Source organism: Palaemon carinicauda, chromosome 2 (assembly GCF_036898095.1).
Source record: "Palaemon carinicauda isolate YSFRI2023 chromosome 2, ASM3689809v2, whole genome shotgun sequence".
Classification (NCBI taxonomy): domain Eukaryota; kingdom Metazoa; phylum Arthropoda; class Malacostraca; order Decapoda; family Palaemonidae; genus Palaemon; species Palaemon carinicauda.
In genome coordinates this window covers 42,664,264-42,677,913 of record NC_090726.1, presented here as the reverse complement: position 1 = coordinate 42,677,913, position 13,650 = coordinate 42,664,264, and the positions used below count along the sequence as shown (strand labels likewise).

General features: G+C 41.6%; 1 protein-coding gene across 4 annotated transcripts in view; it reads right to left on the bottom strand.

The window, feature by feature from the left end:
* Positions 1-13,650, bottom strand: part of LOC137624271 (MPN domain-containing protein CG4751-like) — a 47,837-nt gene that overhangs the window by 7,615 nt on the left and 26,572 nt on the right. For 3 of the 4 annotated variants that reach the window (XM_068354812.1, XM_068354839.1, XM_068354821.1), the window contains exons 4-8: positions 6,234-6,324; positions 5,343-5,433; positions 2,815-2,990; positions 1,207-1,327; positions 257-384 (exon numbers count right to left, since the gene is read on the bottom strand). In XM_068354812.1, the coding sequence (XP_068210913.1) occupies positions 257-384; positions 1,207-1,327; positions 2,815-2,990; positions 5,343-5,433; positions 6,234-6,324 (607 nt within the window). The remainder of the gene's footprint in view (positions 1-256; positions 385-1,206; positions 1,328-2,814; positions 2,991-5,342; positions 5,434-6,233; positions 6,325-13,650) is intronic. The other variant, XM_068354830.1, reaches the window with a different exon arrangement.

Below are 13,650 nucleotides of genomic sequence, written 5' to 3'. Positions count from 1 at the left end.
CAGGAAGCTGTTCACAAACACACACACAAACAGGGGGTAAAACATAACCTCCTTCCAACTTCGTTGGCAGAGGTAATTAAAAGGCAAAAAGCAGTAAATGTTTTAAAAAGGATGGTTAGTACTGTGCAAATCCCTTGCCGAGTGTTCACTTGCAGAATCCTGCACAAGATGTTCAATAATTTCAATATCATTCAGAGAGTAATTTGCACAAAATACGAATACTGTACACAAAAAATGGGAACGTCAAACAACTTACAAACAATGAGGCCAATACAAGGCGTGTAGCTAGCATCATTACTTCCCTTCATCTTCATCTCGTATTCTAATTGAGAATCAATATCTCGTAGGGTTGGCAGAGGCGGAGAAAACGGATGAGTATGATACCTGGAGAGACAAAGGACTGGAATAACTTTCCTAGAAAATAGAATATTTCCTATACATACAAAAGATCCTCTACTTTTTAACTTAATAGGTTCCAAGATGTTTGTAAGTCAACTTGCTTGTTAACCCTTTTACCTCCAGGCTATTTGGAACTTTCCAACCCTTAACCCCCAGGGGTTATTTTTTTTCCAAGCACATTTTGCAGTATATATTTTTTTTAAATTGCTCTAACAGCCTTAATTTTTGTCATAGAGAGGTCAGGTTAATCTCATTCTCTGGGAAAATGCCTGAAGTTTATCAGAAAAATTATCAAAAATATGCAAAAAAAAAAAAATGTAAACAGCAGATTTTTGCAAGGACGTACTGGTACGTCCATGGGGGTAAAGAGATGAGTTTTGTGAAATGTACCAGTACGTCCTTTGGGGGTAAAAGGGATAAGTCAAATTTTCTTAAATTTTGGGCCTAGGGTAAGCCTAACCTGGATCCCATGCCTATGATTTCCAGCTACAAAAGTCAACATATAGTTGGGTTTCATGTGAAATAGATATCAGGTTATTACAAACAATATTTTGCTTACTATATTAAATTATATAATATTGTTTTATTACACTATTTCTTCATCTTATTTTTGTTATCTTCACCTGGATTTGTGTTTGTATCTCTGAATACTTGTAAGTTGGAGACCTTCTGTAACTCTAATGAATGTTTAGTCTGAACGAAGATCAACGCCGAATTCAAAGTAACAAATTTGAAAACACGATTCACACCTTTATATACCTGAATGGCTAATTACTCCTATGACAAAAAAGATCTTGCTGCACTTACCATCCAACCAAAGAGAGATTGAGTTTTTCCATTTCTTCATATAGACCCTTTTCCACACTGCTACCCTTCTCGCCATCACCGAGACGACATCTCACCGGCAAGGCATGGGATACTATTAAGTCTGGAAAGAAGCGATTCTAGTTATTACCACGTTCTACTTATTGTAAAAAAATATACAAAGATCACCTGTATGAAATATACGATGGTCACTTGTAAATGATTTTACAATATTTACAAGTGTTAAAGGCCAATGGAATATGTAGCAAAGCCCACACTTATCGTAGCTTTTTAAGTTAAATAAATACTGTAGAGGTCCAAAGCCATGATAGGATATTTTTGCTAAATAGCATTAACCATGAATTATTAGCAATGGTCTTCTTAACCCTTTTACCCCCGGGGTATTTGGAAATTTCCCACCCTTAACCCCCAGGGGGTTATTTTTTTCCAAGCACATTTTGCAGTATATTTTATTTAAATTGCTCTAACAACCTTAATTTTTGTCATAGAGAGGTCGGGTTGGTCTCATTCTCTTGGAAAATGCCTGAATTTTCTCAAAAAATTATCAAAAAATATGAAAAACTAATTTTTATAGCATTTTTTTGCAAGGACGTACCGGTACGTCCATGGGGGTAAAGGGATGGCTTTTGTGAAACGTACCAGTACGTCCCTTGGGGGTAAAAGGGTTAATACTACATGCCATAATTTTACCCTACATATTTCATCTATAAAAATGAAATGGGAGACACTCACATGAACAAAGTTAAAGATCTAGCTTGCAAATACGCCACCGACAGACAGAATTTGTCAAGATCATTTCGCGTTATGCAATTTAGATGATGATTATAGTGACCTAATTGTATCACAATCCATACATTATCATAAAAGAACAAAGCAGAGTTGGTTAACCCTTTTACCCCCAAAGGACGTACTGGTACGTTTCACAAAAGCCATCCCTTTACCCCCATGGACGTACCGGTACGTCATTGCAAAAAAATGCTATAAAATTCAGGCATTTTTCAAGAGAATGAGACCAACCTGACCCCTCTATGACAAAAATTAAGGCTGTTAGAGCAATTTAAAAAAATATATACTGCAAAATGTGCTGGGAAAAAAATAACCCCCTAGAGGTTAAGGGTTGGAAATTTCCAAATAGCCTGGGGGTAAAAGGGTTAATAGATAACAGGTACCATTATGGAACGCCTTTATTTCCCCCCACAAAATAGCATTACTGTTGTAATATCTACAATACAAAACATCAATAATAAGCGCACATAGCAATAATCAATCAGAATATTTCAAAAGATTCTATAATCCTGTTTCATGTCTGTTATTGTTCCCTAAACTAGACCCACTGACATGAACCAAGACTATAAGAAACCAACTAAGATGAAAATACTTTTGGCAGTCTGAGGTTAAAAACAAGACCAAAACTGTTCAAAGAAGGGAATGAGCCTGAATCGCTTACAGAATTACAGAGAACTAGTCTATCTTCTGAGGCAGATGACAAGAGAGAAGTTACAGAGGTTTCATGCATCCTATGTTAGTCCTAGTAAGTATACTTCATGCCACAAAGTACCTAACTATAGAGATAATCAAAATAAAACTCACACATACTGTGATTAGTAACATCCCACTGTCCAGCAAGATAACCAACTACTTCTGATGTAGAAAGATGGGCGTGAACGTCAACAACGGCCATGGCAGACGACGACATGGTGACATTGAAGGGCTGCATTCTGCCCAAGGACTGGAAGCTGGACAGTTCGACCATGGTGTTCATATCACTGAAAATGAAGTAAAAAGAATATGGAAAACAGGTTAAACTACAGAGAATGCACAATACAATAACCAATGATCTTTTAATAGTAAATATAAATTAAAGACCATTTACTTTACCAATCCTTGTAAATCTACTCAAGACCCTTTGCACCTTAAAGACTTTAAAATTATATTTTTTCCTTATTAATGAATATGAAAATTCCATCCTTAGCCTGGTTAGGGATAAGGGAAAGAACTGGGAACATTGTAATGTAGGTTGATGAAAGTTCTCTAATAACTATACTGTAATTTCACCTCGGCATAAAAACCTAGGGAATGGCACCCATATCTCCTTGAGGAAATTTACCCACAAGCCTTATCCTGTTACTTGGGCTAGAATATCTCTCTGCTGCTTGGGCTAGAATCTCAAGCGCTCTCTCTCTCTCTCTCTCTCTCTCTCTCTCTCTCTCTCTCTCTCTCTCTCTCTCTCTCTCTCTCTCTCTCTCTCTCTCTCTCTTCAAATTTCTGTATGTGAGAATAGCTAGCAAACTAGTAGAAGGAGGTATACCATAGGTTGAAAAACAATGTAGGAGCATTCAAAATTTAAGAAAGGGCTCGTTGACAGTGTAGAGAAAGGGGTCGTAGACAGTGTTGGAGCATTCAAAATTAAAGAAAGGGGTCGTAGACAGTGTAGGAGCATTCAAAATTAAAGAAAGGGGTCATAGACAGTGTAGGAGCATTCAAAATTAGAGAAAGGGGTCGTAGACAGTGTAGGAGCATTCAAAATTAAAGAAAGGGCTCGTAGACAGTGTGAGAGCATTCAAAATTGAAAAAAAAAATGGGCTCAAAAACAGAGTGTACCATTTAAAATTGGAAAAGAGGGCTACATAACAGTGTATGAATGCTCCAAATTGAAAAAAAGGGGCTCGAAAATAGTGTAGGAGGATTCAACATAAAAAAAAAAAAAAAAAAACACACACACAAGATAAAAATAGTGAGCACCTCTGGGAACTTCTGTGGCTGTGATAAAACAATAAAACTGAATGAGCAGTCTGTGCAGACAATATGGAAGTAAGTAGAGTCCAGATATGATAATTTTTCCCTTAGGGACTACTAGCCTCAAGGAATTAACCTCTCAGCAGTCAAAATGCAAGATGGAGTCCTGACATGGAATAATTCTCAAACTCAGCAGATCAACCTGAACTATATTGTCGGAAATAAAGAGGAAATTATATCAAATCTCAGAAGCAGTTAGGATAACTGAAAAGTGCTTTACATAAAAAAGTTGTGGGGTATCTTAAGAATGTTTTGTATAACTAAACTATAAAAGGAAACTTATGTCAGCCCGTTTAATGTAAAACATTCTCTGCAAGTAGAGATCTTCCCAGAAATATGTATAATAGAATAAAATCATTCCAAAATGGACCAAGTTATCATTCCTGAGCATCTAAATACTTTTAACCATAAGGCATTGTGACATCTCCAGGTTAGCATCCAAAAACAAATGGCTTGGTACACAAATACAGAATACCTATAACGTAACGGAAAGTCATTCTTTCCACTTGGAGAACTTTAGTCTGCAAGCATTTTGGGATATAGAAATGGGTACTAAAAGTAAGTAATTTCTGTAAATCACTCTTTTTCATTGCGAAGTGATTATAGAATAATTTTTCAGAAATTAGTTTTATAGCCTTTTCTCTAAATAATGGTACAGCACTGGGATTTTGTGAAATGAATAAAACCTTTATATTCATTGAAGTGACTGTCATTCCGTAATAATTCAACGATAAATAGCCGTCAAAAGATATAAAACTACTCGTCAGTAATAACGGACTTTATGTTATGCAGAAATGTAATAAAAAAATGCATTTGTTTCCTTTGACAAAAGAAGTTGTTGTTGTTGATGGGCACCAAAGTGAGCATAGGAATGTGATATCTGGTGTTGTTCCTTGGGGTAGTGTTCTTGGCCCATTACTTTTCATACTATATACACATGAAAAGTTACTTTCATTGGGTGTATTTGTGTATATACACATTACAACTTTTATTAGATTTTCATACATTAATGCATCATAGGCTCGATATATAGCTGAATCTTTGCTCATTTCTGGTTCAAGTTTACTAGTTTACATGGCATTGACAACACCAAGTCGACCATGTCTAAAGACGCCTAGTTTTACCCATGCATTCTGAAAATGACCATTAGTAATCTGTTCTGCCATCATGTTCAATAAATTATGTGAAGATATATGACCATAGTAATACCAGCTTTCCTAAAGAATGGAATTATATTTATAGATCCCTTTCCTTACTCAGTACATAAATAGAGTACAAATCATGTATATGAAGTACAGTACTTCACTTCTCAGGCTACTTACTGATTAGGATGTCGATTACCGATCAGTTCGAACTCCACAATCTCCTGCTCGTGAGGTCCATCGCTGTCGCTGTCTGTCATCTCTTCTTCATCTGAAGGTTTAACGAAACATGAACATGACAAATTTGGATATAATTTGTATTTTTCCCTAATACAAAATTGTAGTTATTTATGTAGATACATTACTTTCGGCAGAGCTGGAAGTCAGCCATTAATTAGAGGTGGCAACCCTACCTAATCGCTTATAGTGGGTAGGTAAGGGGTGGCTGGGGGTACCCAGCCACCTATATCTACTCACGGTTCAATGAACCACGTCACTTTTTGCTTTTGGCTGGTGGAGAGCGGAAGTCTCCGCTCTCTCCCTTCAAGGCTTAGCTGCTTATAACTATTGCTTTACGCTTATTCTTTTCTTTGCAGATATGAAACACTTACCAAATGATACAAAATGATAAAAGATGATACTTACTCAGATAGATCAAGAGGAAACTCCTCTATGAACTACTGATAGCCGCAACTGCGTATTACACTATCGTAAAGTAATGAGTATATTGTATATAAAAAAAGTCACATTTTCTTTGAGATAATTTTTTCAACCGGGTTTGTACACTATATCATATCATCTAATTGTAAATGAAAGTGTAGTTGATAAGCATCTAAATAAAAGAACTACAAAATTTTTAAGAAATAATTAAAGATTTAAATATAAAAATACAAAATTTTTAAGAAATAAATAAAGATTTAAATATAAAAATACAAAATTTTTAAGAAATAAATAAAGATTTAAATATAAAAATACAAAATTTTTAAGAAATAAATAAAGATTTAAATATAAAAATACAAAATTTTTAAGAAATAATTAAAGATTTCAATATAAAATTGCCAACTTTCTTACCCAAAGCTTCCCCTTCCCGTTCAAATTCAAGCCGTTTTTGCCTGTACCAATTATTCTTGTACGAGTCCAACTTCTTCCCTCTATACCGAACCTGAAAAATAATTTATGAATCATATTTCTTGAGAAATAAGAAAAGTAAAAAAGACAACGAAATAAATCTCAATATAAGAAAATACCAACGATGATGTCACTTGTAATTCTGATCATACCCAAAGCCCCTAAATTTTTTACACTAAATGGCAGTTAAGGAAAATTTGATTCGGTATAGAATATTCATAATATAAGTTTATTAAACTAAAACATCTACTAAAAATAAAAAATCATATTTCCTAGACATTACTGAAAACTACTACATTTCCTCCAGACATTACTGGAAATGACAACATTTCCTCCAGACATTACAGGAAACTACTTCATTTCCTCCAGACATTACTGGAAAATGTTATTTTCATTAGTAAAATAAATTTTTGAATATACTTACCCGGTGATCATATAGCTGTCAGCTCTGCTGCCCGACAGAAAAACCTAAGGACGAAATACGCCAGCGATCGCTATACAGGTGGGGGTGTACATCAACAGCGCCATCTGTCGAGCAGGTACTCAAGTACTCCATGTCAACACAGAACCAATTTTCTCCTCGGCCCACTAGGTCTCTATTGGGGAGGAAGGGTGGGTCCTTTAATTTATGATCACCGGGTAAGTATATTCAAAAATTTATTTTACTAATGAAAATAACATTTTTCAATATTAAACTTACCCGGTGATCATATAGCTGATTCACACCCAGGGGGGTGGGTAGAGACCAGCATATATGTTAACATTAAGAGCTAAGTATTTCGTATTTCATTTTAGCAGTTATTCAAAATAACAAACATAAAATTAATAAGTACCTGGTAAGGAAGTCGACTTGAACAATTACTCTGCCTTTTTAAGTACGTCTTCCTTACTGAGCCTCGCGATCCTCATAGGATGCTGAGCGACTCCTAGGAGCTGAAGTATGAAGGGTTGCAACCCATACTAAAGGACCTCATCAAAACCTCTAATCTAGGCGCTTCTCAAGAAAGAATTTGACCACCCGCCAAATCAACCAGGATGCGAAAGGCTTCTTAGCCTTCCGGACAACCCAAAAAACAACAATAAAAAACATTTCAAGAGAAAGATTAAAAAGGTTATGGGATTATGGGAATGTAGTGGTTGAGCCCTCACCCACTACTGCACTCGCTGCTACGAATGGTCCCAGGGTGTAGCAGTTCTCGTAAAGAGACTGGACATCTTTAAGGTAAAATGATGCGAACACTGACTTGCTTCTCCAATAGGTTGCATCCATTACACTCTGCAGAGATCTGTTTTGTTTGAAGGCCACTGAAGTTGCGACAGCTCTAACTTCATGTGTCCTTACCTTCAGCAAAGCATGGTCCTCCTCATTCAGATGGGAATGAGCTTCTCGAATCAAAAGTCTGATATAATAAGAAACTGCATTCTTCGACATAGGTAAAGAAGGTTTCTTAATGGCGCACCATAAAGCTTCTGACTGTCCACGTAATGGTTTAGTACGTCTCAAATAGTACTTAAGAGCTCTTACAGGGCATAGTACTCTTTCTTGTTCATTTCCAACCAAATTAGCAAGGCTTGGAATATCGAACGATTTGGGCCAAGGACGAGAAGGAAGTTCGTTTTTGGCTAAAAAACCAAGCTGTAAGGAACATGTAGCCGTTTCAGATGTAAATCCAATGTTCCTGCTGAAGGCGTGTATCTCACTGACTCTTTTAGCTGTTGCTAAGCAGACGAGGAAAAGAGTCTTCAAAGTGAGATCTTTAAAAGAGGCTGATTGAAGTGGTTCGAACCTTGCTGACATAAGGAACCTTAGTACCACGTCTAAGTTCCAACCTGGTGTGGCCAACCGACGCTCCTTCGAGGTTTCAAAAGACTTAAGGAGGTCCTGCAGATCTTTGTTGTTGGAAAGATCTAAGCCTCTGTGACGGAAGACTGCTGCCAACATGCTTCTGTAACCTTTGATCGTGGGAGCTGAAAGGGATCTTTTCTTCCTTAGGTATAAAAGGAAGTCAGCTATCTGAGTTACAGAGGTACTGGTTGAGGATACTGATTTCGACTTGCACCAGCTACGGAAGACTTCCCACTTCGACTAGTAGACTTTGAGAGTGGATGTCCTCCTTGCTCTAGCAATCGCTCTGGCTGCCTCCTTCGAAAAGCCTCTAGCTCTCGAGAGTCTTTCGATAGTCTGAAGGCAGTCAGACGAAGAGCGTGGAGGCTTGGGTGTACCTTCTTTACATGCGGCTGACGCAGAAGGTCCACTCTTAGAGGAAGTGTTCTGGGAACGTCTACTAGCCATTGCAGTACCTCGGTGAACCATTCTCTCGCGGGCCAGAGGGGAGCAAGCAACGTCAACCTTGTCCCTTCGTGAGAGGCGAACTTCTGCAGTACTCTGTTGACAATCTTTAACGGGGGGAACGCATAAAGGTCTAGATGGGACCAATCCAGAAGAAAGGCATCTATGTGAACTGCTGCTGGGTCCGGAATCGGTGAGCAATAAATTGGGAGCCTCTTGGTCATCGAGGTTGCGAACAGATCTATGGTAGGCTGACCCCACAAGGCCCATAGTCTGTTGCAAACATTCTTGTGAAGGGTCCACTCTGTTGGGATGATCTGACCCTTCCGGCTGAGGCGGTCTGCCATGACATTCATGTCGCCTTGAATGAACCTCGTTACTAGGGATATGTTTCGATCTCTTGACCAGGTGAGGAGGTCCCTTGCGATCTCGTACAACGTCATCGAATGAGTCCCTCCTTGCTTGGAGATGTACGCCAAGGCTGTGGTGTTGTCGGAGTTCACCTCCACCACCTTGCCTAGAAGGAGGGACTTGAAGCTTCTCAAGGCCAGATGAACTGCCAGTAGCTCCTTGCAGTTGATGTGCAACGTTCTTTGATCCGCATTCCACGTGCCCGAGCATTCCCGACCGTCCAATGTCGCACCCCAGCCCGTGTCCGATGCGTCCGAGAAGAGAAGGTGGTCGGGGGTCTGAACAGCCAGTGGCAGACCCTCCCTGAGGAGAATGTTGTTCTTCCACCAAGTCAGTGAAGACTTCATCTTCTCGGAAATAGGAACCGAGACCGCTTCTAGCGTCTTGTCCTTTCTCCAGTGAACAGCTAGGTGAAATTGAAGGGGTCGGAGGTGGAGTCTCCCTAACGCGATGAACTGGTCCAGTGATGAAAGCGTCCCTATCAGACTCATCCACTGTCTGACTGAACATCGGTCCTTCTTCAGCATGTTCTGGATGCATTCTTGGGCTTGACTGATTCTGGGGGCCGACGGAAAAGCCCGAAAAGCTTGACTCTGAATCTCCATTCCTAGGTATACTATAGTTTGGGATGGGACGAGTTGGGACTTTTCCATATTGACCAGGAGACCCAATTCCTTGGTCAGATCCAGAGTCCACTTTAGATTCTCCAGACAGCGACGACTTGACGCAGCTCTTAAAAGCCAGTCGTCCAAATAGAGGGAGGCTCTGATGTCTGCTAAATGCAGGAATTTGGCAATATTCCTCATCAGTTTGGTAAAGACTAGAGGTGCCGTGCTTAGGCCAAAGCACAGGGCTTGGAACTGGTATACAACCTTCCCGAAAACGAACCTTAGAAAAGGTTGGGAATCTGGGTGGATGGGGACGTGAAAGTAAGCGTCCTTTAGGTCTAACGAGACCATCCAGTCTTCCTTCCTGACCGATGCTAGAACCGACTTTGTCGTCTCCATGGTGAACGTCTGCTTTGTGACAAAGACATTCAGAGCACTGACGTCTAGCACCGGTCTCCACCCTCCTGTCTTCTTCGCCACTAAGAAGAGACGGTTGTAGAAGCCCGGGGATTGATGGTCCCGGACTATGACTACCGCTCCCTTTTGTAGTAAGAGAGACACCTCTTGCTGTAAAGCTAGTCTCTTGTCCTCCTCTCTGTACCTGGGAGAGAGGTCGATGGGAGTTGTTGCTAGAGGGGGCTTGCGCAAGAATGGAATCCCGTACCCCTCTCTGAGTAACTTCACAGACTGTGCGTCTGCGCCCCTGTTCTCCCAGGCCTGCCAGTAGTTCTTGAGCCTGGCTCCCACTGCTGTCTGAAGAAGGTGGCAGTCAGACTCTGCCTCTAGAGGACTTGGAACCCTTCTTCTTGCTCCCACGTTGACTTTCGGCACGAGCACCTCCTCTGCTGGAGGCTCTGCCACGAAAGGGCGGAATGAACCTTGACGCTGGAGTGTCCATCCTGGATCTAGGCACGGAGGGCAAAGGGGTGGCTTTGCGTGCGGATGACGCCACCAGGTCATGAGTGTCTTTCTGGATCAAGGAGGCGGCAATCTCCTTGATCAACTCTTCAGGGAAGAGACACTTCGAGAGCGGAGCAAACATAAGTTCCGACTTTTGACATGGGGTGACTCCAGCTGACAAGAAGGAGCAAAGGTGATCCCGCTTCTTGAGGACCCCGGACACGAAAGAAGCCGCAAGCTCACTAGAACCATCCCGTATGGCTTTGTCCATGCAGGACATAATGAGCATGGAAGTACAGTGAACCCTCGTGTATCGCGGTAGATAGGTTCCAGTCGCGGCCGCGATTGGTGAAAATCCGCGAAGTAGTGACACCATATTTACCTATTTATTCAACATGTATATTCAGACTTTTAAAACCTTCCCTTGTACGTAGTACTGTTAACAAACTACCCTTTAATGTACATAACACTTAATGCATGTACTACAGTACCCTAAACTAAAACAGGCACAAATATTAAAGGTGATTTTATATCATGCATTTCCTAAACATGCTAAAAAGCACGATAAAAAATGGCAACCAATGTTTTGTTTACATTTATCTCTGATCATAATGTAGAAACAAACTGGAGGTAGAGCTTTGCTTATTACCCAGACATATTTCCCATACTTTTCCCTTAGAACTACATCACATCTTCCTACTTTAGATATATAGATATATATATATATATATATATATATATATATATATATATATATATATATATATATATATATGTGTGTGTGTGTGTGTATATATATATATATATATATATATATATTTATATGTATACACATATACATACCTACATATATACATAAATACATGCATACATATATATATATATATTACTGTATATATATGGGTTATGGAAAAAATCCGCGAAGTGGTGAATCCGCGATGGTCGAACCGCGAAGTAGCGAGGGTTCACTGTATCCTTATCAGAAGGGGAGGTCTTCCTGCTCAACGCTCCCAAACACCAGTCCAAGAAGTTAAAGACTTCGAATGCACGGAAAACTCCTTTCATAAGATGGTCCATATCCGAAGGAGTCCAGCAAACCTTGGAGCGTCTCATAGCCAGCCTGCGGGGAGAGTCTACCAGACTTGAGAAGTCGCCCTGGGCAGAGGCAGGAACTCCCAAGCCGAGAACTTCTCCCGTGGCATACCAGACGCTAGATCTGGAAGCAAGCTTGGCCGGGGGAAACATGAAGGTTGTCTTCCCAAGTTGCTTTTTGGACTGCAACCACTCTCCCAGTACCCTTAAAGCTCTCTTGGACGAGCGAGCGAGTACGAGCTTCGTAAAGGCAGGTGCTGCTGACTGCATGCCTAAAGCGAACTCAGAGGGAGGCGAGCGTGGTGCTGCAGACACAAACTGATCCGGATATAAATCCTTGAACAGCGCAAGCACTTTCCTAAAGTCTAAGGAGGGAGGCGTGGTCTTGGGTTCGTCGATGTCCGAGTGTTGGTCGTCAAGATGTGCAGCTTCGTCATCATCAGAGAGTCCATCGTCTGAATGTTGAGGAGGAAGTGGCAAAGGAGTAGGTAAAAGCTGGACGGCTGAGTCCGGCAGCACGGGTGCATACGTGGCTGCACTGGACCCAACGTCATGCAACTGTTGGTCAGTTTGAGAACTGGCAACAACCATAGCTGAGTGGGTGCGCAAAGCGTCTACTCCTGACTGTGGTCGGATAGCGGAGACCACCGTGGGTTGCGGAGGCTGACGCACCGCGTCAAAACACGGCAGCTTAACTCCACCCTCCTGTTGTTGTGGTAGCACACGAACGTCAACGGAGGGTTCCGTGCGTCTGTGCACGTCAACATGCGTCTGGCAGGGTCGACTGCGCATGGGTGGAGGAGCTCTCACAGCTGGAGTGCGGGAGCAGGCAGCCTCAGCGTCTGCTGGGCGCACAACCGTGGATGGTTGTAGGCTAACGGGTGCAGCGTCAACCTTCTCCGCACGATACTCCTGCATAAAGGAAGCTAACTGAGTCTGCATAGATTGCAGCAAAGACCACTTAGGGTCTACAGCAGCTGGTGCGGCAACAGACGGAGTTACTGCCTGTTGCGGTACCACTTTGCCTCTCTTAGGAGGTGTGCAGTCGTCGGAGGACTGCAGCGAGTCCGAACTGACCCAGTGGCTACACCTGGGCCGTTGGACTAGCTCGGAAGGGACCTTGCGTTTAAGAGGCCGTGAGACCTTGGTCCATCGTTTCTGGCGTGAAACCTCTTCCGCAGACGAGGAATGAACGGGCTCACTCGTCTTCTTGTGGGTGGGACGATCTAGGCAAGATACGTCCGAAACCACGGAGGGAACGTCTGTCCGCTGATTAAAGCCTGTCGAACCCTTTGGTCGTACGACATTGCTTCTCCCCTGGGCTTGGGAGCTTGCAAGAGGTCCCGGACTGGGAGGACGACAGGCACGAACAGACGCACCCTCATGCGTAACACTGACACTTTTCACTGCACAAACACTCACTTCACTTCCCACTGCACTCTTACCTTTCAACTCCCTGACGTCAGCCATGAGTTGATTGCGGTCATTCGCCAATGACTCGACTCTCTCACCCAGAGCCTGGATGGCACGCATCATATCTGCCATCGAAGGTTGATGAGAGCTAGCAGGGGGGTCGGGTGCAACCACTACAGGGGAAGGAATAGGTTGTGGGGCATGGGGAGAGGAAAAATCCACTGAGCGAGACGAACTCCTCCTGATTCTATCCTTCTCTAGCCTACGTGCATATTTCAGGAATTCTTGAAAATCGAATTCCGAAAGCCCAACGCATTCCTCACATCGATCTTCCAACTGACAGGCTTTACCCCTACAATTGGAACAAATGGTGTGCGGATCGATAGAGGCCTTCGGAAGACGCCTTGAACAGTCCCTAGCGCTACACTTCCTGTACTTGGGGACTTGAGAAGGGTCAGACATCTTGAATTAGTCAAAGGGGGGAATTCAAAATCTATCCAAGTCGTCAACAAATAATCCAAAATCCAATAAAAGAATGCAAGGAAGTATTGAAGATAACTTCTGCACAGCGATAGCTAATAACCAGAAATGAATACTTCACCAAATAACGTGAAAATCAATCCAGAAAACAACAGCGTATTTAGTA